Genomic DNA, 27,094 nt, shown 5'->3' with positions numbered 1-27,094 from the left:
CCTTCCACCCACACACCTCCTTGGGAAAGCAGGGGTCTGTGTGGCTCCATCTGAACCTTGACAGGTCAGTGACTGCTCTGACCAGAATACAGTGGAAGTGACAGTATGTGACTTCTGAGGTGATGTCATAGAGGGCGCTACAGTTTCTGCCTTGCTCCCTGCAAATACTCTCTGAGCTCTGAGTTCAGACCTCTGAGCCACCATGAAAACAGTGGACTCACTCTGGGAGTTCATGCCAAGAGGAAAATTGAGTCCTGAGGAAAAGCCACATGCAGGTTCTCCATGATCAGTAGAAGGAGTCATCCTGCCCAGGTGTCATACCTGGGGAAAAGAGTGTGGAAGCCACCAGTTACCTTCAGTCACCAGTCACCCACGTCTTTCCCTGTTGCTCAAGTCTCCCCACAATGTACCTCATAGTGACCCTCCCACTTTGCCATCCTTGCCTCTCTGCACATAACCTGTGAGCACAATAAAATGGCTCTTGTTTTATGTCATAAAGTTTGGGTGCTTGGTACCAAGCATAATGGGAATGGCTCCGATTCTCAGAGAACTTAGGCAACTGCACAGTCTTAATCCCCATCTAGATCCTGATATCCCACGGCTGATTTCAGAGTTCACACGGAGGTCCCCTCCTCTTCCTTTGTCCACACTAGCCTCCCAATCCCTGACTCCTCACTTACAGTGACATTTTTAGCTATCCTTCCTGGTTAATTAAATTTCCAAGTTTCTTTAGGTGGCTTAAGGACCAGTTGTGAGAAACTGGGCTGAAGGACAAAGAGGTCTCATCTTACATGCTGTTCAAGGATCCAGTGACTGCCACTTAGTATCTACATGAAGGGCATTGAGCAGAGTTCAGGTCACAAAGTCACCATGTCAACCTTCCTGTCAATCATAACTACAGGGAATTCTGTCCCAGGGTGGGGGAAGGGCCATGCAGGCAGCTGGTGGCAGAATACTCAGAGCTGCTGCTTCCCCAGTCCCCATGCCCAAACAGGTTCCTGGTAGAGTGCTACAATGATTGTTGGTGATAGGGCGCCAAAAGGTTGTGGCCCCTGAGTACAGGTGGAGGTGGCAGAAGAAGAAGCCAGAGGTGGCAGAACAAGAAGCCAGAGGTGGTCTGTGCTCAGCCTACCTGTGACCCTGTACAGCTCTCTAAAAGCTAGAAGGATCACAGGGACATCAAGAAAATGGTGATCCACTGTCCTCAAGTGCCTTGTGCTACACTATTTCTGCTACTGCTGCTACCTCCATCCCTTTTGAGATCAGGGAGCCTTCAGAACCATGGCCCTGGCTGGAGAATATTCCACCACCTGGGCAAGGGCTCAAGAAGCTTCTACCACCGCCGTGATCCAGGTGCAAGGCAACGATGGTTCCCAAGGCAAGCGGGAAAGGAAAGCAGTTGCCAGGGGATCTTCGACCTCTACTTTATCTTGGACAAGTGAGTCACCCTTCTGCCCTGTCCCCAGATAGCCCATGGGGCTTAGCTTTTAGCCTTAGTCACTATGGTCAGAACATTACAGATCCTGGAAGAGGACAAGCAGGGTTGTCTGTGGTCAGACCCCAGGCATGGTCCTCAGCAGCTTACTTGCTGCCTACAAGGAGGGACACCATCACAGGGGTCCTGGATGGCTCTGCCCCTCCAGCAGATCTCACTAGCCCAGATCTTGCTCCTACATGCCTCTCAGTCAGCTTATGGTTAGGATTCACCCTCAGCCATGTGGAAGGCTCACTGCTTGCTATTCTGGAGAGAGTGCTCTGTGGCCTCTGCTCGGCTCTCTCCCAGTGCCACTGCACAGAATGTCCTGCACTTTGCTGCTTCTCATGTTTTGCTTCTTCTTTCCTCACATGGACAGCCAAGGCACAGTTCCTGCACTGACAGGAGCAGGGGGCTCTGCCTCAGTGTGACCCTGGGGAAGCTGGACCTTGCCTTAGGCTGGCTGTTAAGGAAGGAAAGGGAGTGTGGGTGTTTCTGTTCTGGGTTCCATTCTCAGCCCCTCCTGCTGGTCTGGAAATGAACACTGTACTTTGACAGAGGTAAGGAAACCCCAGAAGGTGGTGGAAGCACGTGCTGGCCTCCAAATCCTTTTCCTCCCTAGCATGTTAGACATCCGCCAAACATCTTGAGCTGCAGAAAAGCAAAGTATTTTTTTTTTTTACATATGTCCTATTCTGGGTTTGGCACCTGGATTGGGGAAGGTGCCCAGAGTCTGCTAGTACTGACAATATCACCAGAAAGAGGATCAAGGAGGTCCCCATAAGGGAAAAGAGGAACCTCAACTTAGCTCTGGAAAATTATTGACTTATGCCACAGGAAAAAAATCAGCATGTTTCAAAATAGCCACAAAGATTTATTTAAAAAAGCAAAAAAAATTATTTAGTAAAGCAAGCAAAGGAGCAGGCTGCCCATTCCAAGAGAGAAAGAATGTGGACATTTGAGAATTAAATGCCTTTTGGGGGTACTTGGGGTCTTCTTTTATAAGAAATTTTGTAAATATTGAACATAAGAAGTGTGTAGGGGATGAGTGATATCAGCCCAAGAGCTCAATTCTCTTTAAGGGGCAGGGTGCAGGTTATGGTTATCTGGTTCTTTCCAGATCTCTTAGTTGACATCATCCAGTTAATAATATAAGGAATACCATTTTTTTCTGGGGCAATATTATCCTTGTCTTTATTTATTCTAAAGAAAATGTGTTGTATAAATTGTATAAACTAGTAATGTAGGTAGGAATTAATCATCTGGACTCATAATGCTAAAATATTGAAGGACTTCATAAAAATTGAGGAAAACAGAATTGGGGGGGGGTAAATTTGAGGAGTTTTATGGAGCTTCTTAGATTTGAAGTTACTGTTTCTTTTCCCTTCTCTGTTAGTCTCCTTTCTACCTTACCCTGGTGTATTTTATGCCACCTCAACAAAACCTGGGCTTTCTGGGCTATTCTCTCTTCATTGTCCCAAATATAGTTCCTCATATTTTTTTTTGCTGCTGTGACCTGAAAAAAAAAAACCCAATAATTTTTTCTTCGACTAAGAAATAATTTTTGTTGAATCTTTTGTTCACAGCAGCAAAAACAGCTAACTAAATCAGCCTCCTAACATCTTGAGGAGTTAGGTTATCCCTGCATTTTAGGAGGGTTAAATGTAGATTGGAAGTGAGCTGATGATTTGCTCAAGGTCAATCATAGCTTGATGCAAATTATCAGAAAGTGAGTCTCCCCTTTCCTTTCTGCAAAGGCGTGAATGGGGTAGGGGGCCTAGAGAAGGCCAGAGAAATAGTTTCTGAGTCAACCCTCCTCCTCGCCTCACATGGATCCCCACATGGCATCTTCAATGCTGGGAGACAGGGCAGTTAATCTGGCCAGACTTGGCTGGGGCTGGAAAATGAGCTGAAGACTGGGAGGCCAGGAAAGAAAGGGAGCAGCTTGAGTCCCCTGAGCCCCAGGTCAGGGTGCAGAATGGAGGCTGGTCTGCTGGATCCCCCTCAGTTCCTAATGTCAGACTTGCCAATTGTCAATCCTACTGGCCTCAGCAAGATCCTGTTGGAATTTGCCGGTCGGAGGAGTCCTAGAGGAGCCCCTCCACCTCCACTTCCCCGTGTTTTATTGAAGTTTTGTATCTATATTTAGAGGGAACATTGGCCATCTAGGCATCTAATTTATTAGCCAAAAGATGTCTGTCCATGGCATGCCCTTAATTTCCACAGAATCGGCAGTAAAGCTGACACAGATTTTAATCATTGTGTTGTCTCTCTTTTATTTTAGGTCAATAAAGATGAAGGTTTGCCAATTTTATGTTCCTTTCAAAGAATAAGGTTTTGGTTTAATCAAAATTTCTCTACATTTCTATTTTCTATTTTATCTCTTCTATAAAGTTCTCTATTTCCTTTCTTCTGCCAGCTTTAAATTTAGCTTTTTTTTTCCCACAAGAGGAAAAGTTGATTTACTGATAGGTCTTTCTTCTTTTTAATATATTTTTATAGCTATAAATTGTCTCTTAACACTGCTTTAGCTTCATTCCATGTTTTTCTATGTCACCATTTCATTTTTATTTTGTCTCAGGTATTTTCAACCTTTCCTTGTGATTTCTTCTTTCATAATTTTCTCCTTGACAAAGTTTGTTGTTTAATTCCCACCTACTTTTGAATTTTTGAGTTTTCATTCTGGTTGACTTCAAGCTTTCTTTCATTGTGATAACAGAAGATACTTGGAATGATTTCAAACTTTTACATTTGTTTGAAGATTTGTTTTATTGCCTAACATAATCTACTAAAAAGAATCTTCCATATGAATTTGAAAAAAAATGTGTATTCAGTTGTCAGGTAGAGTGCTCTGTACATACTATTTCACACAGTGTTTTCCCTTCTTATTGGTGCATTATAATTACACATAATAGTGAGATTTATCATGCCATATTCGTGCATGCACATAACATAATTTGAACAATATCATGCCCCAGTATGGGTATAGTTTTTTAAAATAATTATATTAGAGTATTCTATTTTCTCATTTCTCTATTTCCTTATATCTTATATAGTTCTATTTATGATTGAAAATGACATTTTAAAGTCTCCAACTATAATTTAGAACTCTTTTTCCATTTAACTTTGTTGGTTTTGCTTCATAAATTTTGGAGTTCTGATTTTTGATGCAAGTCTACTTATCATTGTTTTATATTTTTTGAGAATTGACATTTTTATTAAGTATAAAATATTTTTTGTCTCTTCTGTCAGTTTGTACTTAAATTCTAATTAGTGGAATCACCCCCAGCTCTCTTTTGCCTTACGTTGCACGAAACATGTTTTCATCCTTTCACTTTAAACTATGTATGCCTTTAGGTCTATCGTGAGTCTCTTGTAAACACTACAGTTAGATCATGAGTTTTGTTTGCTTTCTTTATTTTCAATTCCATTCTAACCATCTATTTCTTTGGATTAAAGATTTTAATCTGATTATATTTGAAGTAATTGCTGATAGGGAAGGGATTTTGCATTATGTTTGTTTCCTGTATGTTTTCTGCCTTTTCTGTTTTTCCTTTTCTTCATGTCTCTCTTTTTTTTGTGCTTAGTTGATTTGTAGGAAATGACACATTTTGTTTATTTTCTCATATACTTTTGTGTATATTCTATTTGGGGCAATTTCTTTATGATTATGTGTGGATTGCATGTAGCCTTCTAATGTTATAGCAACCCAATTTGAATCACTGCCATTTAAATTTGATTACATACAAAAGCTCTACATTATGCACCCTTTTGTTACAATGTCATAAAATATATCTTTATATGTTGTCATCTCAAAAAGTATATGATTTTGTGCATTTGTCTTATAGATGCTGCAGAAAAGAAAAATAAGTTAGAAAACAAGATTACAACAATAATGGAACATATATTTGCTCTTGTATTTATATTTGCCAGAAATATTTCTATGTTCATATGGCTTTGAGTTATTGTCTGGTGTCTTCCATTTTTTGTTGAAAGACATTTTATCATTTCCTGGAGTTCAGGTCTAGAGCTTCTCTTCTGGTTCTTCAATAATCTATTGTACATCTCCACCCAAAACCTTTGGCCCAGGGCATCTATGATTTGTTGACTCCTGTGCCTTAGTTGTAGCCATTAAGTAAAGTGCCCATCTCCTTTCCTACCTATGTTCCAAGTTATTCAAGGAAAAGTTGAGAGGGAGTCAGCCCATGAAGTATCCCCAAGACAGGTGAAAACATGCATTCAATAATTTGCAACTGCTCCTTTTAAATGAAGGACAATATTTTTAAAAATGGGTCTACTGCTCAAAATCAAAACTGTCTATATACTGGAAATGGAGTAGTCGAAGGGTTAGCAAAGCAGCACATTCACACAAAAAATTGCTCATACTTTGAAGATGGCTTTTTCTCAGTCAGGCACTTACATTATTGCTGTGAAATTTTTTCCAGAGACTTTGCAAAATTGGCCCAGAAGCAGTTGAGTTTTTTGTTTGTTTGTTTGTTTTTGTTGTTGTTTGTGTGTGTGAGTTGGAAAGCTTCCATTAGAAAAAGGGCATTGAGATTTAAAGACACCATTTTTCTGAACAAACACTCATGCTACTGGTTTTTAATTATAATACCTTTTTTTAAATCACAGAAATACTTGACGGTGCATTGAAATGTCAAGCACTCAAATGAGGCTCACAACGATAAAAAAATTAATAAATAAGTACTCCTGCCCAGTTCTGCGAGACTGCAGATCCCACTCCCTAAGGCAACCACTTGCAGACTTGCTAGCTTTCATTTGTGATATTATCTTTCGTTCTAAGAATAAGCTTGTTCGGGCGAGTGTTTCTTGCTTTTTGTTTCTCTTTTCTTACTATAGGGATAAAGCATTGGCTTCCTCATAACCAGCTTCTATGCGGGTTTCTGTAACATCTTCTTCCATCCCTGCTACATGATGATTCAATCAGTGATACAACTGTGATGTTTTGGTCTCAAACTGATATTAAAAGTGTCCTCAAGAGTGTAGTGATCTTGTCTCTCGTGGGCACTAGTGTGACTGGAGCCCTGTGTGCTGGGACTTCATACAGTTTTCACTGTTCCTTGTTGTCTCCTTTCTAGGGAAGGAAATCTTGGTCCCTGTATTCCTTTACTCTTTCCCTGAACACTCCCTTCCTTCCATGTTCAGAATACACACCCTCTTTGACAATCATCTCAAACTGAAACTCTTACAGAACATGTGAGTGTGTTGAAGACTCTGACTCCCAATGAGTCTTCAGTGGAGGATACTCCTTTCTACAGGGGAAAAACAGGAGAAGAGTAAGAAGAGTAAGAAAGAAAGCAGACAATGTTACCTTTAGTTAGGAAAAAAATCTGTCTTGCACATTAGCCTGGGAGCTGCAGAGGGCAAAGTTGGTGTTATGGATGGGTTTGCTGTCTAGAGCTTAGTTAGCCAGCTAATGATGGATACCACAGCATCATTCAGGTATGTCATGAAACAAGTGGTGTGTGGGATTTGAAGAAAGATCTTGGTTCAGAAACATGCTAAGTATAAATATTGTCAAGAATTTCTTGACCATTGAGTGCCTCAGTTTTCTCAATTGTGAAATGGGAATAAGTTGGTATCATAAGGAATGCATGCATATCAGGTTCCTAGCCTACACATTCTCAGTGAAAGTTGAACCTGATATTGTTCGGGTTATCTAGATCTTATTTTGTCATCAGCTACATGTAGTTTTATATGCAGCCTAGAGGAGGTAATAGGATGGTATAGAGAGAAGGCAGTTGCTATTAGTATGTGACTCAGCACATATAAGCATGACCTTCCAGAAACTCACATTTAAGGACACAGTGATAACTGGAGAGAAGAAATGGTGGCTCCTAGTAAGGGTTCTGAGTCTCATAACACATGAATCACATGAACCACCATGGATCCAGGAAAAATGTCTGAGCAAGTGCACTAACTTCAGTTTTACCATGGACCATCTCTCAAAACTTGGACAGAAAGCATAGCAGTTAAGCTTGACATTTCTCTTTCATGCTTAGAATCTAGTTGCTGTCCCTTGGTGCAATGGAGGCTGATGGAGATGTGGAATTGCAAACACCTTTGACCCTAGGAAGCACAGATGGGAGTGATCCCCACAATGTGGACTATCAGGAGGTTCCAATTCCCCAGAGATCCAGGGACCAAATGTGAGAAAAAGGAAGCAGGGACCCGAGAGCCAAGATGGAAGGTCCTGTACCTTTCCCTCCTAGTTGGAAATGATGACAGCTGGACATGCTGCTCCTCTGGCAGTGCCTACTAGAAAAGGCCTTAGCACTAAGAGTGGCTGAGCTGTGCAGGCTGATGGGAAACCCTGGGTATAAAATAAGCTCAGGTTCCCATCGACACAAGATGAAGTTTAGATTCCTATTGAAAATGACTCCACCTGCTGCTCACAGTGAGCTCTGGGAAATTTGAGTCAGTGAGTGGAATCTGGCAGTGTCTTGGGGTTGCAGGTCACATAGGCCTGAGTAAAAAAATCTCCAGTCTGAGAGGAAGGAGAATTGCAGGCCAGGACTTGTCCCCTTCTGGGATTTGACTATCCAAGTGCCTCTGATGGCAGTGATGCCAAAAGCCCTTCTCTACCCACCCACAGAGAGAGCAGGAAACGGTTAAAATAAGGGCAAATGGCAGGGAGTTGGGTGGGCAAAGGGAACCTGCAAATCAGAAAAGATAATGGACTTTTGCACCCACAGATCCCACCTAGCATGACCAGCCACACTGGTAAATTACCAAAGTTCCCTCTCCTTGGGATGTCTTACAGTTCCAGGCCGAAGGGTCTGCTTGACCACCCTCTGCTACTCCTGGCCCTGATTAATGTCACCTCTCAGGATGATGCACTGTGGTTCTTGGTGCTGGGATGCACTTGTTAAGGAGCCTGCTGGACAGCGGGGCAAGGCAGAAACTGCACACCCATTGGATATGCCATATCCCCAACTCTTATTTCCTTTTTTTCAGGTCTGCCAGTGTGAACAACAATTGGATTTACGTTTATGAGTTGGTGAAGGATTTGGTGAACAAATTCAAAAAGTACGGCTTCTCCACACTGCTGGCTCCTCTGTGCTGCGGGGAATAGTCCCTGGCAGGCAAAGGGCATGACCGTTAGATTTGGTGAGCGTGGGAGCACCTCATGTAGGGAGCACAGAGCCCAGGGTGCAGGGCAAGAAAGGAACAAACCACACTGGACCGGTGGGGTCTCAGCAACTCTGGCTGGCCCCTTCCTGGGAGACAGGGTATAGTGCAGAGACACAGTCTTCCCTCCAGGACCTCATAGGCTGGAAATAAGTCAAGACAGAAAAGGGCTGGGGTTTTAGCTGGGGTAGAGTGTTTGCCTAGCAGGTGTGAGACACTGGGTTTAAAATTTACATATAAATTTTAAAAATAAGGATATTGTGCCCATCTACAATTAAAATATTATTTTAAAAGAAAGTACAGTAACTCAGTAACTGGCAGAGAACTTGACTTCCTTGGAAGGTTAAAGGACAAAGCAGGAATATCAGAAATCAAAGATGGTTTCCCTCAAAAAAGGTGGATATTTGAACTTGATCTTGAAGGATAGAGAAAGGGACAGGGTCACAGCAACCATCAAGGTGACCTCTAATGAAGAGGTTCTGGAGAGGCTAGGGAGTGAAGGAAACTCAGAGCCAGGCTCAGAGATGAGACAGCACTAACCAGTCTGGGGCCAAGCTATAGGGACTCCTCACGCCAGGTCAAGGGACTTAGAATGTACCCTGTGAGCCATAAAGAAGTCATTGAAGATTCATGGATCTGGGGAGACAAGATCAAGATTGGGAAAACAATTCAATAACTATGGGTGAACTGAGTCAAGAAAAAACAAGACCACTGGGGAGTTCAGCCAGAGAGGCATGTAGCAACCTTATTATAAGGTCTGAGGGTCTTGGGTTATAGGGCACTGAAAAGAGAGAGAGAGAGAAAGGGGAGGCAGGTGTGCAAATGGCTGCCAAAAAGAAGATGAACTCTTTGAGCCAGGGAGTGAAGTGGGGACGAAGATACAAGCAAGGTGACAGTAGAAGACAGTCCAGGTGGGTGGGAGGCCCTCATGGAGGAGTGTAGATATGTCTGTCTCTTTTCATGTTCAGTGAAATGTGTGCTTGTGTGTTTGTGCCTGTGTGCATGCACATGCATGTGTGTGCAAGTGAAAGAGAGTTGGGGTGTTGGGAATACAGAGCTGAAGCACCCTCTTTTTCCTTGGACACTTCATCTCCATAGTCTTCAGAATCCTTCACCAAATGCTTCTGATCCCTCCCTTATCTGAAATGACCCCAGTGCAGAAGAGATGGGTGGGGATCAGAGAAATATGCACCTCCTCCCTGGCTGCTCACTGATATCCGGTAGAACTAGTGCATTGGCTTCTCATGAACTGTGCTTCCTCCTCAGCCCAAATATGCGGATGTCCTTCGTTCTCTACTCAAAGGGTGCAGAAATTTTCATGCCGCTCACTGGAGACAGGTAGGTGCTGCTGTGAAGCCCAAGGCAGGCCTGATGAGCCCGGCCACATGGAGCTCCAAGGATCTGAGAGGCTCACTGAGAGCAAGGTGGGCTGGTCCTGACAACCTTAAATACCCACATTGGCCTCCAGCCCTGGCTTGCCAGTGCCCCTCTGTCGACTGCTTCATTGACACCTGCAGATTCTATGCTTTCAGAAGTTCATCTACCTTGCCCTTTATCAGCCCTGAATTCTTCCCTGGAGGCTGGCTGTGTCAACCTTCCCCATCCCTATTCTAAAAGCTCATGGGCAGATAGGTAGGTCCCACCAGAACTCTGGCCTGGGACCTTCCATGGCAGGAAAATGCCTGCCCAGGCCAGTGAGGCAGGGAGACAGCCTGGGAACCAGGGGAAGTGCTTTGTAGAGGGTCTAGGCCAGGAGGGGCCCTGAGTCCAAGGCAGGGATAGGTGCTGCAGGGAGGCATGAGGAACAAGCATCCAGGGTGTGGAGGTGGGGCACCTGTGCCAAGGGGCCCAGAGGTGGGAAGTTGTGGAGCTTCTGACTGACTGGGAGGGAGGGAGAGCTTGGGATGCAATGTCCAGTGCTCTGCACAGAGTAGGACAGGCACAGAAGAGGGGTGGAGACATGGAAGACGTCTGCATGTTTGGAGTTGTGGGGCATCTTTTGTCCAGTGTCCCTCACAAAAGAGCCAGAAGCAGGGAACGAGGAGGGACAAGCCAACCCCAGGCAAGGGGAAGGAGGTCAAGGGCATGTGGACAAGTTGGCCCCCACGTATTGTTGTGGCGCGTTTTAAATAAATCACAGGGTCAGTCTTGAAACTATTTTCACTGGCGGGTCAGAAGGGCAGCAGGCGAGTCGCCTCTACAACCTTCCACCCCTTGCAGAAGGTAGGGTGAGTGCACTCTTATAACAAAAAACACCCAAACCACCAGTAATTCCAAATGATAGCAACATAGGGAATGGGTCTGAGTAATCCAGTACAGTCAGGGTACATTTCCAAAGAAAAAAAATGGGAACAAAAAAGAGAAAAATTTTACATTGTATAGGAACAGAAACATTTTCCAAGGCCGTGCATTTCTAAGCAGGCTGTGTTAAGCAGGATCAAGTTGACAGAGGCAGAGTTTTCTCAAGGGAGAAGCATTTCTTATATGAAATGGAGTTTGTTTGGTCAAGACACATATATTCTGGCCCATAACAGAACAGTGTCAAGGAAGACAGGGAGGGGCTGGGTCCGTGGACACAGGGAAGACCTGGGTTGGTGTAGGTTTGGGAGAGACCTGAGTGGGTGTGAGGTGGTAGAGAGGAAGGATGTGGTAAGGATGCTGACAGGGGTCCCTGAGGGACAGGAGGTACTGGGCTGGGCTGGGTGGACCCTGGTTTGGCACTCCCTGGGCAGGGCTGGGTATGGCCTCCTCATCTCCCTTGGCAGGGCCAAGCTTAGGGCCCTCAGTTTTCACACATGGAACTTCTCTGCCTGAGGTGGAAAGCCACCCTCAGGGTCTATTCTCTAATTTTGCTGACTCAGTCTGTCATGTTTATTTAACCCAGGCCTCAGGATGCCCCTTCCTGTATCCTTACTGCTAACAGAGCCCTCCCTGCCTGCCCTAATCCTGTCTGCGCTGACAGCACCTGACAGGCCAAATCCCCCAGCCAGTTCATGGAGCTAGGCTGGGCACCCTCAAGGACAACCTTGAGGGCTGCTACCCCAGCTTTGGGTCTTTTGTTTTAGTAGGTCCTGGAGCCCAGCTCTCTAATTGAGTAGACTGGCCAGAGGTCTGTGGCAGTGGGGGGTAGTAGCTGGCAGAGCTTAGCCACATGACCTTTTCTCAACCCGGCCCTCCCTATGGAAAGACAGAGTGTTCAGGAGGACAGTGTTCCAAGATTTAGAGATAGAGGCAGGAATGATGAGCCCCCATGGTGTCTCTCACACACAAGCACATCCCTGTGGGCCTCCTCCTCTAACAAAAATCGGACCAGGCAAGTCCATGGTGAGCTCCCTGAGGCCTGAATACCCTCACATGAGCTCAGAAAATGGCCTAGGTTCTCAGCAACCATGATGCCTCACCTGACCTGCCACAGTGCTCATGACATTAGGGTCAGAGAAGGCTGTGAAACTTCCTGTCCAAGACCCAGTGCCAAACGGGGGTCACCATGATGCTTGCCTTGTGTCCTCTCTTGTCCAGGCAATTCCACGGTAGACAAAGCTGTGGGACAGTTCATAAGTTGGTTTAAAATTGTCAGTCTTCCTCACCTTAATCTTTATTTTCAACTTTTTTTTTTTTTCAGAAAAGAAATTGACGAGAGTCTTAAGAGACTTGAGAGAGTGGTGCCTACAGGACAAACAAACATGCACGAAGGATTTAAATTGGTACGAAGGGCTGGGACCTGGAGTTGAGGATGCTGGCTCCCAGTTCTTAAGAGTATCACTAAGGCATCTCACTATTATTGTCCAATGTTTCTTCATCCCTGTGCAGGTAAATCAACAGATGGAAAAAGTCATTGCTGAAGGTAAGCTGCCTGCTTCCTTCTTTGTGGTAGGTGGGGCATGTAGCTGGTGCCCCTAGGAGACATATGTGCAGATCTCCTGGGCCTCTTCCAAGCTCCTACTCTTGGAGCCAGTTACTGGAGCCAGAACTACAAGACCAGCCTGTGCAGTGAGCCTTGTTCTGGATGGTTCTGAGACGTACCTATATTTGAGGCCCCAGGTATCCATGCGTGGATCTTGGTCACTCTGAGGTCTTTGACCTACACTTGATCCTAGTGAACAGAAGAAAAACCACAGGGACTTTGAAGAAACAGACCTCTTTGTAAAGCTCCGCCCCACAGATTGTTTTTCCCTGCCAAGCCAGCCTTCCTTTTCCTTCTCCCATCTGTGTCTTCCTTCTCTGAAGGGTCTCTTGGACCTGTATCTCAGACAACGCAAACAGCTTTGCACCCCCAGAAAGGATGTCCCTCTGGACTGTAGGCTTGCAGCTCCTGTCAGGAATATGTGGGGCCTGGTGCAGAACAGCACTGAGGGCATGTGGGATCCCCTCCCCTAAGCCCAGTGAACAACAGTCCTAAACTACCAGACCTACAGATGGCCCAAGAGTTCCCACAGATTGTGCCTGAATCAGGTGCCTGGCCTTCATCAGCCTCACGGGCCTCTGCAGGAGGGAGTGTCTGACTGCCGCTCCCCTCACCCAGCTAATAGGCTAAAGCTTATGGAGGAATGGCTGGGCTTCCTCAGGGGAAAGTATGCACAGCCTGGGAGTTAATGAGAATTCAAGTCGCCTTACCTAAGATGCTGAGGTGGGGGGAGCACCTGACCTGACTGCTGTGGTCAGTGCAGGGCCCTGGAGGCCCATGGCAGCATAGGCATGGATGGACACTTGCCAACCAAGCTACACTCTTCTTGCTTCTTCTGTAGGCAGTAAAGCTACCCCCATGATTATTGCTATGACTGATGGAAGACTGTTACCAAACGTATTTGAGGAGACCAAGGAACTGGTGAGTTCAATCCATGGTTCCCTGCACCGTGCCCCGCCTAGTCTGATGATTGACTCTTGACACCTTTTTCTTAGGCTAACAAGTCTCGGAGTATGGGGGCAACCGTTTACACTGTGGGTGTGCTGGATTACCAGAAAAATCAGGTACTTCAGAGCAGGTGCCCAGGTGTCCCTCTGCAGCCTAGTTGGGGAAGGTCTCACGGGTGGCTTCCCAGGGCCTGGAAGAAGCTGCTCTTCTCACCTGCCTCAGGGAACTTGAAAACAGGTGGCTGCGGTGAAAGAACAACCAGAGGGTGTGAGTCACGGTCACCACCTGTGCTGGGTGGGTGGGGGGAGCTTCCTGCTCCTTAAGCCTGTGCTGTGGGCAGAAGCCAACGTCTGACTCCAGCTCCTGACACTCCACTAGCCCCACTGCAAGAGGGCATGACATTCTGCCCTGGGTCTGGGAACCTGCTTTCTCAAGACCCTGGGCTAGCTGAGGGGCTCAAGTCACCTCTTTTCCTTTGTAGATGATAGCAGTTGCAGACTCCCCAAAGCACATGTTTGGGGTGGACACCGGATTTGCGAATCTGAAAACCGTTGTTGAACCAGTGAGTCTGACTGAATGTGAGCAGAGGTGATCGGCATCTCTCTGGAGCCTGAGGATCACATTCCTAGCCCCCTTCCTCCCCTCTCTCTTCCAGCTTTCTTCCAAGACCTGCATTGAAGTCACATCTGTAGAGGCTTCTGATCGATGTGCAGGAGGTAAGACAGATTGTTTAATTGATGAGTGTGCATATTGCATGAGTATGCATGAATGGGGTGATTGTGTGAGTGATTTGCTTGATATGTGTGGTTCTTCCATGGTGTATGTTTTGTGTATATGGTGTGTGAGATGTGTATATGGGAATGTGTGTGTATCAGGGTGTATGTGTGTGATATGTGTGAGTTTTGAATTTGTGACATGTTCACAATCAGTGAATATATGTGTGACTGAGTAGGAGTAGGAAGGTGTGTGAGGTGTAGTATTTTTGACTGTGGGAGGATTTGTGAGATATGTATGTAGGGTGTGCAGTGTGTGCTATGTGTAGTATGTGTGAAGATATCTACACGTAGCTGGCCAGTAGTGTGTGTGGTATACATATTTGTAGTGCAAATGCTGTGGTATGTGGGGGAACTGTGTGCCATGTGCAGGTGTTGTACATGTGTGTGTGTGGTGAGTGTGTTTTGCAGGAGGTGAGAGGGCATGGTGTGCATTGTGTATATGGTGATAATGGTGTCTGATATGTGTGGTATATGTGTGGTGAATATTTGGTGTTTTGTAGTGTGTAGGAAGATATGAGTGTATATGTACTGTGTGGTGTTTATGTGATGTTTGGTGCATCTCAGAATTTGTAGAATATCTTTGTGGTGTTTACAGTCTCTAAGAGTAGTATATGCTGTGTTTTTCATTTGTACATTGTATTGGTGTGTAGGTATCTATGTGCATGATTCTGTGTAGTGTTTTGTAGTGTATGGTGTTTGTGTGGAGTTCTTTATTGTGGTGTATATGTTGTGTGCACATGTGTGGGTGTGAACTGTGTGTATAAATTATGTGTGTTTTGGTATAACTTTGTGGGGTGTGTATGCAATATATATGTGGTGTGTGTCATGTAAGTTTGTAGATTGTGGGTGGCATGAGTTATGTTACAACAGGGAGTTTGGTGTTTGTGTATGTTTATGGTTTCTGCCTATATAGGTCATGGAGAATATGCATGTGTACACAGTGTTGTATGGTATATGTTGTATGTGAGAAGAATGGTATTTTGTGGGGAATATACTTGTGTTGTGGGTATGTGGAATGTGTGTGCAGGATATATGTGTGATATATGTAGTGTTTAGGGAATGGTTTGTAATATGTAAGGAGTATTGTATGTTGCATATGTATGGATTTTTTTTGTGTGTGTGTGGTGTATGATTTAGTGCCTGAAGGTGGAGTGTTTTTATATGGTATATGGAGGGGTAAGTGTGCATGGGCTATACAGTATACGCATGTGTATATGTGTGCCAAGATGTGTGTTTTGTGTTTATGTGTGGTGGAGTGTTTGTGGGTGAGTGGATGTTGGGGGTGTGCATGGGTGCATGTGTATAGATATGGTGTATATGAAATTTTCCTTCCTGGGGGGGATGTGTGTTAGAAAGCACGGTGTGGGTATGTGTGCAAATATCATCTATCTAACACAAAATGTTTAATTGCAAAAGTAGAAAAACATATTTTTAAAAACTCTCAAGGAAACACTAGCAAATGGAGTGAGCAACATTTAACAGGCCAGTAGGTCAAGAGAAACCAGGGCTCATTCCAGGAGGACCAGGCTGATGGGGGATTTAAAAAATGTGGAGTTTGCACATCCACCCAAAGGGCGTGATTATATCAATGGATGAAGAAAAAGAACTGGACATAACTCAACTTCCAGTGTCCTGATGGGAACAAAGGAAACCTCCCTACCAAATAGAGGTGTCCACCTTGACAGCCAGGGCTCATGTCACCCACGTCAGTCCACTGTCCCCTAGGATTGGACCTGACCAGGATGCCTCTGACCACCCTGCATTCCTGACTCCGTGTGCTGAGGACACAACTGTATGGTCTTGGGGATGGTCACCTCTCCTTGTCACAAACCCTCTGTGTAGCCCTGGTACCACATGGTTGGTGTTCTCACACTGTGGTTGATGGAAACAGAGCCCTCGGCCTCCTTTTTCCCCTGGTGGAGCTTAGGTGCAACGTGGACTCCAGTCAGGCAGTCCTGGCCTCCCTACCCTCCACAGGGAGGCTCCATGGCCAAGGCTGTTGGTAGCAGAACTATGTGTACATCTGGGCTCTGCTACCTGTGGCACCAGGCCTGCAGCAAAGGGCCAGATATCTGGGACTTCAGTGTGGCCTAAAATGGATAGAAATAGCACGGTCAGGACTGTTGTGAGACACAGTGGTGGTGACTGGATCAGCACTTGGAAGCTGATGGGTCCTAAGGACAGTGGCAGGTCCTGATATTTCCACTTTGGTTCTTGGTTCAACATTCCCCCTGCCCTTGCTGGTGCTGGGCAAGTACTAAGGGATGGGGGTGGACTCAAGGACCCCCATTCCCCCGTATGGCCTCTTCTGCTTCTGGTTTAAAGCAGCGCAGGTGGCTGGTGCCTGTGTGTCATTATGTGCCCTGGACACACAGGCCTTAGCATCTGAACAGTTAGGACAAACCCCAGGTGGGGATGTGAGATGTCACTCCTTCTAGCAGCTGAACTCCTTCTAGCAGACGTGTCCGAACACAAGCTCGGCCAGTGACCTGTTCATTTACTGTCCGCCTTATGCAAAGGTGCCACATACAGAGTGACAGTCATTCAGATAGGAAACCCAAGGCAGGATCCTTGGAGCCAGATGACACAGAACAGATCAGTCCTCATTTTATCCTTGAGAGTCTGATGAAGGAGGCCAGGTGAGGAATAAAGTCCTTGGTCAACTGACCTGGACTGAAGTGCTATTCCATACTGGAATGAGTCAGACCTGAGCCAGGAGGTGACTGTACAGGTGAATGAGCCTGGACTTGAGCTTGAGGACTACAGGAATCCTGACTCCTTTGGAGCTGGACACCCTGCTCTCCTCTCTGTCCCTTGTATTGGCCTCAGGAGAAGGAGGCTACACACTGGTAGAAGGAAGCGCTTGCTTACACACAGGCGGGTGGCTGTGCTCCTTGGTGTGTCATGAAGAGACAGGGATGAGGGATGATGTGCTGGCCTCAGGACCCACAGTTGGGAATGGACACATCCTGGGAGGAAACCTCCTGGGCAGGGTAGGGGCCTCTCCTGTCCCACACCTGTGTTCCTGCCCTGCTTCTAGGGTCTCCACTACCACAGGCACAGAAACACAGGCAGGAGGAGGAGAGAGAGTCCCTGAACATCCAGGAGCCCCACAGGCATAAGGCAGGGCTTCTTCAGCCTGTGCATCAGAGCTCCTCTCTGCCTTCCCTATGGGAGGGCCGGCTCAGTGCACAGCCTGGGGCCCTGCAGCTTAGGAAGCACTGGAGATTTCAGGGTGTGAGACTTCCTCTGAGTTGGACCCTGTGCATGCACTGGCGTGGGTTGCAGTCATGAAATTTTTGGATTAAGGGTGTGGGAGGAGGACCACCAAGTGTGCAAGGCCCTTCAGCCACCTCAGCCACACCAGATGAGGATGTGTCCAAAGGGACTCACGGATGCTGATTCAAACATACCTGCTGCCTCATCAGGGCCTTGTGGGAATCACACCTTGGGGACTGGACCCCCATGAACAGTGAGTCAGAGAGAATGCAGCCCTGGGCTCTTCCTCACTCAGATATTTAAATGTTGTTCTTGCAGCTTCTTATGATGTGTTCATTACTGGACAAGGTTTTCATAATGCAAGAAGGAAGGACCAGATTATTTGTAGATTCAAGTTCAAGGATAAAACTGTTGTTGGTAAGTACCCCCTTTGTGCCTCAGGCCACATTTACTAAACAACAGAGCCCCACCCCTCAACCAGCCAGTTCCCAGTCCCTGCTGACCATCCTCAGTGGGTACTGTGTGGTTACAGGCAGTGTGGACAAGTGGAAGGAGAGACCCGCTGGGATCCACGGCCACCACTCCTTTCATCTAAACATGGGAAGTAATAAATCCTCAGCAGCCCAAGAGTGTCTTGGAGTAGGGATTCACACCTCCACAAGGATGAGTTTGTGCTGGGCTGTCCCACAGCAGCATTCGCCCCACAGTGTCCTCAGCTCCCTTCCCTGATGGCAGATGACCTGAGCTCAGGAGGCCTATGGTAGGAAATGTAGCAGCACCTAGACTCCGAGCCTGTTCAGGTGCAGCGAGCAGCCTTTCTGGGAAATTATTCATTCCTGCAAGCAGAGGAGAAATCATAGACCTTCATGAAACCCCAAGGCTGCAGACCCAGAGTGGGCAGCCCTTCTTGGCTCTCATACTTGACCACAGCTAAGGAAGTATAAAGAGGAATTGGGCTCAAGGCAGAGAAGTTTCCATAGTTGCAAGTTATAAAGCTCTTTTCAGGCTCTCTAGAGAAAGAAAGGAAGGGAGAGGAGAGGAGAGGAGATGAAAGGACAGGACAGGACAGGACAGGACAGGAGAGGAGAGGAGAAGATAGTAGAGGAGAGGAGAATAGAGGTATGAAGCTCTTCTCAGTCTTCCTAGAGAAGGAAAGAAAAGGAGAGGGGAGGGGAGGGGAGGAAGCCCTATACCTTCCTCAGGTTTCCCCTTCTCAGATGGCACTACCATCCACCCACTCCCTCTGGTTGAAATTCCCAGAAAAACCTAGTGTCATCTTTGATTTCTCTTAGTTCTATCCCCATACCCAGTCCACCATAAAATCTTGCAACATTTATAGCTAAACAATGACTAGAATCTATGCAGCTCCTGCAAAATCCATCAGACTTGAAATAAAACAAACCTCTTCCCAGGTTCTTCCAACTCACCTTACCTACCTCTCTTGGCTCATTCCTTTCCAACTCAACAAGCTCAGTAGTTCATGCCTCGGGTCCTTGGCAGATGCCACTCTCATAGCACAGAAAACTCTTTCTTCTGCTGTTCTTTGGATGCTTATTGTCTGGTTGGTCTCAGCTCAGATATCAGCTCCTCAGAGAGAACTTTTTTTTTCCTTTTAATGAACATGGTCCATAGCCTACATAAGTAGCAAGAATTGTCCATGAGTTTCAAGCACCCACCATCTAATCTCCATCATATACAACCCACACCATCTGGTTTCCCTGACAGACTTAGGGTGACAAATTAGATGTACAGATCCATTGACATAGTTGTGTCATTTTCTCTTCAGATAAAAAGCCCAAGGATTCCAATGACACTTCCATAACTTGTCCTGGAGCAGAGATAAAACAACCTGATGAGTAAGTACCCTTGCTTGAAGGTCTTAGGATGGGAGATCGGGTGCTCAGTGTTTACCACCACTATGTGTAGAGAATTTGGAATGGCCCCTCTGCCAGGATGGATGTCTATCTGGGAGTGGGATAAGGGCACCTTCACCACCTGCCGTTTTTGCTGACCAGCAAGGGGTTCAGGGATCCACAGTAGCTCAAGCTCTGATGAGGGAAGGATGCAGGAGACAATATGTGCAAAGACTGTTACCCTTGTTTCAATTGCCTTGCAGAGCAAAAACTATACATTCTGTAATAAAATTAAGGATGGTGACGCCATGCACACCTCTCTGGTTCCTCAGTCTATGGCCATGATGACATCAGATACCATGAGGACGAATCATGGTTGACCCATAGTCTTCTTCACATTGCTGAGGTCTTCCTCTTCATGCTTTGTGTGATGAACTCTCAATATCCCCCTATATACTCTCTGGGGGTCTTAAATGCTGAAATGTCAGATTTATTATCATGAGGATTTGGTGGGCTACGGTTCCCCAGGGGCCTGAACCGAGTCTTTCTCGGCTGGTTCTCAATATCTTCCCTTTCTGTGCATTAGGGAGGTATTTGTTGAAGTCAGCTTGAACAATGGTGAGAGCTTCCTTGGGAACAAACACAGCATTAACAGCACTAAGTGTGGCGTAAGTACCTGGGTGGGGATTCAGCGCCCCTTGTGCTGTCCAGAGCCCCTGTTCTAGATGTCAATGCACCCTGGACAGATCAGAGAGGCAGAAGGTCCCAGATAGGCCTACAAAGCAGCTTGGGCAGACAGGTTCCTCTAAATTCCAGCTGGGCCAGTGTGGGAGCCTGTTACATGCTAGAGTCTATAGCATCTAGGGTGCCCACCCATTCCATGTGGGAATGCCTAGGCACAGGGATCTGGGTGGTTCTGCCAGCTGAGGTAAGATGTGTATGTGCCCTGAATTAGTGCCTCAGTCATGGATGTAATACCAAAATCATTCTGGACCCAGCCTTGAGGCCTGCTCAGTAGCCATTCAGTCATGCCTGGGTCCTCAGTCTCCTCTCTGCCCCAGCTGTCTCCCTCTGTGAGCTCCCTCTCACCTGCAGTGCACACCTCCTCCTATCCCACCCCACTGTGGTTGGAAAAGAGCTACCAGTTGTGTGTGGCCTTCTCAGCTCAGCAAGAGCAATCTGAAAAAGAGGGTGTTACCCACCCAGTGTGTCTCTTCTGAGCTTCACATCATGCCAGCAATTTAACCAAATGTAAGATAATAGGAGGCCAGGAAAGAGGAGGCTTGTGCCTACTTGTCACTCACCCTGACATTCAGTGTCAGCTTGTGAAGACCCTACAAGGTTGACAGTCCCCCTCAAAGTCTGCCTTGGTTTACTCCTGCACATCCATGCATAGATCAGCAGACTGAACCCACATCTGCTCATCAAGAGACCACCTGTTCTTAGCCCTTCCTGCAATAGGCACAGTTAGGAAAGAGCACGATTAGGTGTCCAGTGACTCCAGCCCAGCCAGTGCCCATCACTGCTGCTCTCGGCATTGCTTCTCCTTTCAGTCACCTGTTTTCTTGGCATAGGCTCCTCCCCTATATCCTCTCTTAAGCTTCACTCTAAGCAATCACTTGACTCAGGAGATAGTGGGGAAGGCTGTGTCCCCAGAGGGTAGCCTGGGATCCCTGAAATAAGAATTAAAACCAGAAGAATAGCCCCCACTTCTTAAACCTCAAGTGAAACTTAGCCCAAGCAAGGATATTCTAAACTCTCTGAATTGACAAATGCCCATAAAGGAGTGGTGTAGCTTCCCCTTGTGTAGATGTGCTAGCTGAGACTCAGAGAAAGGAGTAGGTAAGGTTATGGCTATAGAGCTAGGAAGTTGGGAGAGTTTATAGGTTGGTAGACAGCTGTCTCCTGTTCCTATCTTGTGCCTGTACCTCTCTGGGGTTCCCTATCTGGGCACTTGTACTTTCTGTCGTCTTTACAAGGTCCTGAATTGTAAACTGAGATGAACAGTGAGGGCCAGGTTCATCAGATGTGAAGCTTCTGGGTTATTGCATGTCCAGAATAAAGACATCAGATACCATGAGGACAAATCATGGTCTGACCATACTCCCCTTCACATTGCTGAGGTCTGCCTCCTCATGCTTTGGACAATGAGATCTCAATATCCAGAAGTCTTTCAGCAGGACCAGAGGCAGAGTCTACAACCCTCTATGGAACTGCTCACCCCCTTCACCCCATGATATCCTTGAAGGTCAGGCAACCTGAGAACTAAAACTGGAACAGATGGAAAGCAAGGGGGTGGGCAGTTAGGAAAAAGCCCTTAAGTCTTTCCCAGGGCCCCTGCCATTAGTATTATCAGCTACATTATTTTCTTCAGGAAGGCCAGAGTCCCCCCGTCAACACTGAAAATACTGTCACCGTTATTGAGAAAAAAACCTATGACCTGCGGTTTCTTGCCTGGCTGCCACTCTTGCTGCTGATCCCACTGTTGCTGTACTGTTGCTGGAAACTATGCCTCACGGTGAGTATGCCCAACCCCCAGCACATACCCTCTATGCGAGGGAGTTGCCCATGAGTTCTGAGTATGCAAGGTCCAGTGGAGGCACAGATTAACCTCACGTTCCCAGACTCTAGACAGCCTGGACTCATGACATGATCCCTTCCCAGGCTGGCTCAGAGAGTTGACCTGGGACACGTGGATGCTTGTTTCAGGCCTGCCCTAGGCCCTGGAGAAGGATATCAGAACCTCTGGTACCAGGGGAAGCTCTCAGAAACTGGACTTCAGCAGGCCTTGGATGGACAAGGACCCAGGGCTGGCCTCTGTGTGGAAGAAAGAGTAGGAGAGGGAACCCAGGAAGTGTTGATGGCTCCAAATGCCAAGTGATGCTGGCCAGGGAGTTGTAGCAACCTCTGGACCAGAGGAGCTGTTAAACCAACATGGATCTCTGCACCTTTGTGGTGCCTTCTGCCACTCCTTCAACTCCCATGGCTGAGTGCCAGTGATTAGAGGCCCAAGATGGGCTCCAGAGGTAGAGAAAGGAAGCAGGTACCCTCCTGGCCATGGGGAGCTCCCAGACCTGAGTTCATTCAGGGCATGAGAGGGAGATGTCACTCTGAGTAGGATGCAGTCAGTGTCCTGAGTACAGCAAAGCCATAGCAAAGGACTGAGACTCGCACCCTGGGGGCATTAGGGAAGGCAGAGGCTCTGGAGAGCAGGGTTGGAAGGAACATCACAGAGAACTAGGGAATGGAAGCAGAAAGAGCTGATGTGGGAAGGACAACAGCCAGCACAGGGCAGGAGGGTCCTCATTGTGCATAGTGGGAGCAGTGAGAAGAGAAAGCCTATGACTATCCCAAGGTGGGGAGGCAGGTGAGGGCATCAGAGACAGAGAGGACCTCCAAAGGAAGAGAGGCCAGAGTGTGTTCTGGCTCCAGGTAGGTTCTGGTTAGATGTGCAGCACTCCAGCAGCTGAGCCTCTCTAGGGGTAGGCTTCTTGGCCTGGCTCATCTTCCATAACCCTTCTAGGAAGCATGAGACACCCGATGGATCAGGTGGAGCCTGCTAGACAGAGCACCATAGGCACAGGGAACCCCTGCCCCCCCCCACACACACACACACAACCAAAGCCAAGCCATGTTCCATTTCTTTGCTCCATCCCCTCTGACTGCAGAGCCCAGGCAGAATCCATGACACCCCCCCCCCACTTCCTGACTTTTGTCTGTTTCACATTCCAGGATATCATGAAGCCACCTCCAGAAAAGGTACGTGCAGGTTTGAATCATGACTTTGTTACCTACCTGAGAACAACACTGACCTTCAGAAGAGGCATCAGGAAGCCTGTGCCCTAGAGCTCAACCTACCTGGGGAAAGACAATGGGAACAGAGGGTCAAAGAGGGCTCTGGGGAGGACATTGACTAGGTTGATATCACCCACACAACTCCCCTCCAGGCACCCAGAAATTCTTAACCATGAATCTGTGCTACAAAAATAGTGCCTTGAAGGCATGTTCAGAAAATGTGATGATTTCTACTAAAATAAGTGGGCTTTCTGTGGGACTCAGAGGACTTACTGTAGAATGCTGAGTAAGCAGGGAGCCTTTTGCAATAGGAACCTCAAGTTTCAGGTGCTCTTCCCATCTCCAGACTCTGGAGGTTGGTTTGGCTCCTTTGAATGAGTCTTCATCCCTGTCTCCTGGCAGGGCTGAGGGTGGGTCTGGGTCAGGGGCACCTGGGACTGGAATGTGGAAGGAAGCTGGCCTCCCTGCCCAGGTGGAATCTGTACTGGCTTCAAATTGGCCTGGGAAGGCTGCATCTGCACCTGCCATAGCCAGCTGGAGTGGCAGGCATCTGCAGAGGCAGGGCCACTGAACCACATCCTCCAGGCCAGGCTTCTTCCAGCAAGGGAGTAAGTATCTGAGAGCTAAGAACACAGAAGTGAGGTCATTTTGAGGAGGAGCCAGATGTACGAACAGGGAGAGTGTAGCTGTTCTGCTTGTGGAGGGTACTCCCCTTGCTTATGGGATACCACTTACTTGTCTTTTCATGTATCCCACAATATTAGCTGAATAGCCCCAAAGTGCCAGGTGCCTGTGCCAGGGACACCATGTTCAGCTCCTCAGCACCTATAGACAAGGATGCAGAGATGTGCTTTTCTCTTCCAGAAGCCAAAAGAAAAACCACCCCCTCCTCCACCACCTCCACCACCTACAAATCCTTGCCCCACAGTGATCGTCACCTGTTGTGGGTGTGGATCCGGCATAATGGAGGTAAGAAGGGCCCTTGGGTGGGGCTCTTTTGACCCCCTGGTTGACAGGGTAGCTAGTTTATTTCATAAAATCCTGAGCCCTGGATAGGACTTGGTTTTGTGGAACTGGTCCTGGATCATTTCATGCTAGAGGATAACCAGAGGCCCACCGCAAGCTTCTGGCTAGGAGGCCAGTAGACACAAGGGTTCTCTCCATCCCAGATGACTTATTCCAGCAATGATGGCATTTTCATCAGCATTCAGAATTCTGGACTATGGCCAATCATTGACTTCTGGCCAGTCTCTGGTACTCAGATGCTAGGAGCCACAGCAAAGTATTATGATGCATGGCACCTTTGGTTTAGGTGACTGCCAGCTAGCCATTGAGATGATATGATTATGTTAAGATTTACATTCATATGGAAATTGGACTCCTGCTGTTCACCTTGGCCTGCTATGGAACTCCTGGAGAGTTGCAGCACTCAGAGACCATGTCCCACTCTGGAAGTGGTTTTGGTGTTAGAGTGCTGGTTCATGGTAGATGAGTCAAGACACAGTGAATCACAGAGAGACTTTCAAGGTCAAGGACAATAAAAACAAAAAGGACCAGTGCTGAGCCACCTTCTTCCCACCATGAAAACTCCAGAAATGTCATTGTCCTCAGACAGAGCAAAGAAAAAGCACAACCCATTGACTCTACAGCTCACTAAGATAGTATGACAAGAGTCACAACAGGAAGAGGCACAGATACAGGCCCTGAAGGGCATCACAAGTTCCCTGTGCAGGGGTGGAGCCCTAGGATGTAATGTCAAAGCCTGAGGAGCCCTCCTTAGCCCAGAAGAGCCAGGGCACATCTTGGTGAGGGAGAAACAGGCCAGGCAACAGCATTGGGCCTGGGACAGGGGTGCACAGGCTCCCACAAAAAATGGTGTTGAGGAAGGAAGAGCACCCAATCACCACCAGCTTTGTGCTCCTCCTCGCTGGTTCTGCCTGTCTTGGTTGGATACATTACTCCTCCCGGGAGCTTCTAGCCCCTCTAAAGCCTCACAGGCAGCTGGGAAGCCAGGCCTGCAACTCCCCTGATAATGGGCCACAAAGAAGCCAAAACATGCTCTCCAGAGGACAAGGCCACTACCAATGGTCTGTTCCAGTCTGCAAGGCCTGGGCCTATCCACCCAGGACAGAGAGGCCTGGACTCCAGAGCTTGAGGCCATGTGCTGCCCTCTTCTGGCCTCCTCACTGCCTTCCTCTTCTCTCTGTCCAGGTCTCAGGTACCTGATCATGAGAAGGACATTGATACCTCTTTTCTATCCTCTCCCTGTGTGCCCCCTCCCCTTCCTGGAGCTTCTGCCCAGGACCCCAGGCCCACCACATGTTCCCCTTTGAAGACGTCTGCTTGCCCACCACACATCCTTCCCAATATTTGTTTTTCATGGCAATACTGACTTATGATGCCAGTATTTCTACCCAAGCTGCCGCCCAATGCCATTGACTTGGTATCATCCCAGGGACCAGGTGAGCCAAATACGGAGATGCTCCCAATGGGAAGAATGGCCACCATTGTGGCCCTTGAACAATTGCCCTTTGGTACTGTGCCTCATGGCCTCAGAGCCATGACTGGGCCTATGCTAGAAGAAATGCCTAAGACATGGGACAGGTCAGGTCCCTCAGGAGTTTCCCTGACAGTGTCTGTGCATGGCCCTTGTGCAGTCCTGCTATTCACTGGAGACCAGCAGGGCTGGTGGATGTGGTTGATAGTGCTGCAGGGCCAACACTGATCCCTTTACCAGGTGTTAAAGCTCTGGTCTTCTTTCATCATCTGGTGACAATAGGGAAAAAAAACACATCACTTAGTTGTCTTCCTTGGAATGTCACAATACTGATTGATGGCTGTTATTTAGTGAGTCATCCTGTGGGCCAAAGGCGAGCCTCAGAACTTTCCCTGTTTTCATCATCCCGGTAACTGTACAGTAGGTGCTAATAGATTCCCAGTCTGACCTGGGAGCTAAAGTATAGAAAAATTGAGTGACTTGCCCATGTTCAAACTCAAGGACTCAAGAGAGTTGGACTTGATTTGATGTCTGTTTCACTTCCTTCCCCTGCCCAATCCCCTGTGAGGTCAGCTTTATGACCTGGTGATGGTTACATTGATGAGGTCACTGGAAGGCTGCATTGATGAGGCCTTACCTTTGAGAGTCCTCCCCTGACTGCCCTGGGACTCATCTGCCTGGACACCCCATTCTCAAGCTCTCCATAAAGATAGGGTTCAGGGCTTGGAGGATGATCGTCAGTGCCCAGAAATTGTGTGATTGCTACCCAGATGAAACTTCCTGAATCGAGTCAAATCAGGCCCTCATTGGCTGGTGCTTTGTGCATATTTATTAGTAGGTCCATGCTGGCTGAAAGCCTCTGGATACTACTGATAAGAAGTGGATGAGGAGACCTCTGTTGCCTTTTGACATGCAGCAGGGCATAACCTGGTGATAGAGGCTCTGACATTCCTCCAGGAGGTTGTGGAGCCTCTCCATATTGCAATGCTGCCTCCCTGCCCCCACCCCCCACACAGCAGTCTTGTGCTCTGGACAAAAGGAGACACCCACCCTGAGAATTCCCTTCAGACAGAAGGGACAGAACTAGATGAATGGCTGTAAAAATGGGGCACCTCAAGCTTAGAAAGGGCCAGAGGCCAAAATTGGACATAGAAAAGAAGCCAGAAATGCCTTCCTGTCCAACAAAGTATGGGTTGGGGATTGGTCTGGCCTTTGAACAAAAATTTGGAGGACAGTGGTCAAGTGATGGCATATAGAGAGCACTTAGAGCAGCCTGGCTCTGTGAGAGTCCTTCACTATCATCTCAGCATGTCCACCCTGAAATCTGATGGGTAAGAATGTCCATCTGGTGACCCTAAGGTCAAAACAGATGCTCACCTAGAGAGAGCCAGAAGTTTGCCCACAGCTACTCAGTCAATAGAAGCATCTAGAGTTATGTGAAATCAGCCCCATGTCTCACCTAAACCCAAGGAGACC

General features: G+C 47.3%; 1 protein-coding gene across 1 annotated transcript in view; it reads left to right on the top strand.

Annotated features, from left to right (window-relative positions):
• The first annotated feature begins 1,187 nt into the window (after nucleotides 1–1,187).
• Nucleotides 1,188–27,094, top strand: part of Antxrl (ANTXR like) — a 34,051-nt gene continuing 8,144 nt past the window's right edge. The window contains exons 1-14 of the mRNA XM_077799090.1: nucleotides 1,188–1,438; nucleotides 8,453–8,524; nucleotides 9,893–9,964; nucleotides 12,249–12,330; nucleotides 12,437–12,470; nucleotides 13,372–13,451; nucleotides 13,526–13,594; nucleotides 13,960–14,040; nucleotides 14,134–14,194; nucleotides 19,260–19,329; nucleotides 19,913–19,994; nucleotides 23,059–23,085; nucleotides 23,986–24,090; nucleotides 25,333–25,339. Of these exons, the coding sequence (XP_077655216.1) occupies nucleotides 1,188–1,438; nucleotides 8,453–8,524; nucleotides 9,893–9,964; nucleotides 12,249–12,330; nucleotides 12,437–12,470; nucleotides 13,372–13,451; nucleotides 13,526–13,594; nucleotides 13,960–14,040; nucleotides 14,134–14,194; nucleotides 19,260–19,329; nucleotides 19,913–19,994; nucleotides 23,059–23,085; nucleotides 23,986–24,090; nucleotides 25,333–25,339 (1,093 nt within the window). The remainder of the gene's footprint in view (nucleotides 1,439–8,452; nucleotides 8,525–9,892; nucleotides 9,965–12,248; nucleotides 12,331–12,436; nucleotides 12,471–13,371; nucleotides 13,452–13,525; nucleotides 13,595–13,959; nucleotides 14,041–14,133; nucleotides 14,195–19,259; nucleotides 19,330–19,912; nucleotides 19,995–23,058; nucleotides 23,086–23,985; nucleotides 24,091–25,332; nucleotides 25,340–27,094) is intronic.

Source organism: Urocitellus parryii, chromosome 5, assembly GCF_045843805.1.
Source record: "Urocitellus parryii isolate mUroPar1 chromosome 5, mUroPar1.hap1, whole genome shotgun sequence".
Lineage (NCBI taxonomy): Eukaryota > Metazoa > Chordata > Mammalia > Rodentia > Sciuridae > Urocitellus > Urocitellus parryii.
Note: the sequence above shows the minus strand (reverse complement) of the source record. Positions and strands in the feature narration are given on the sequence as shown.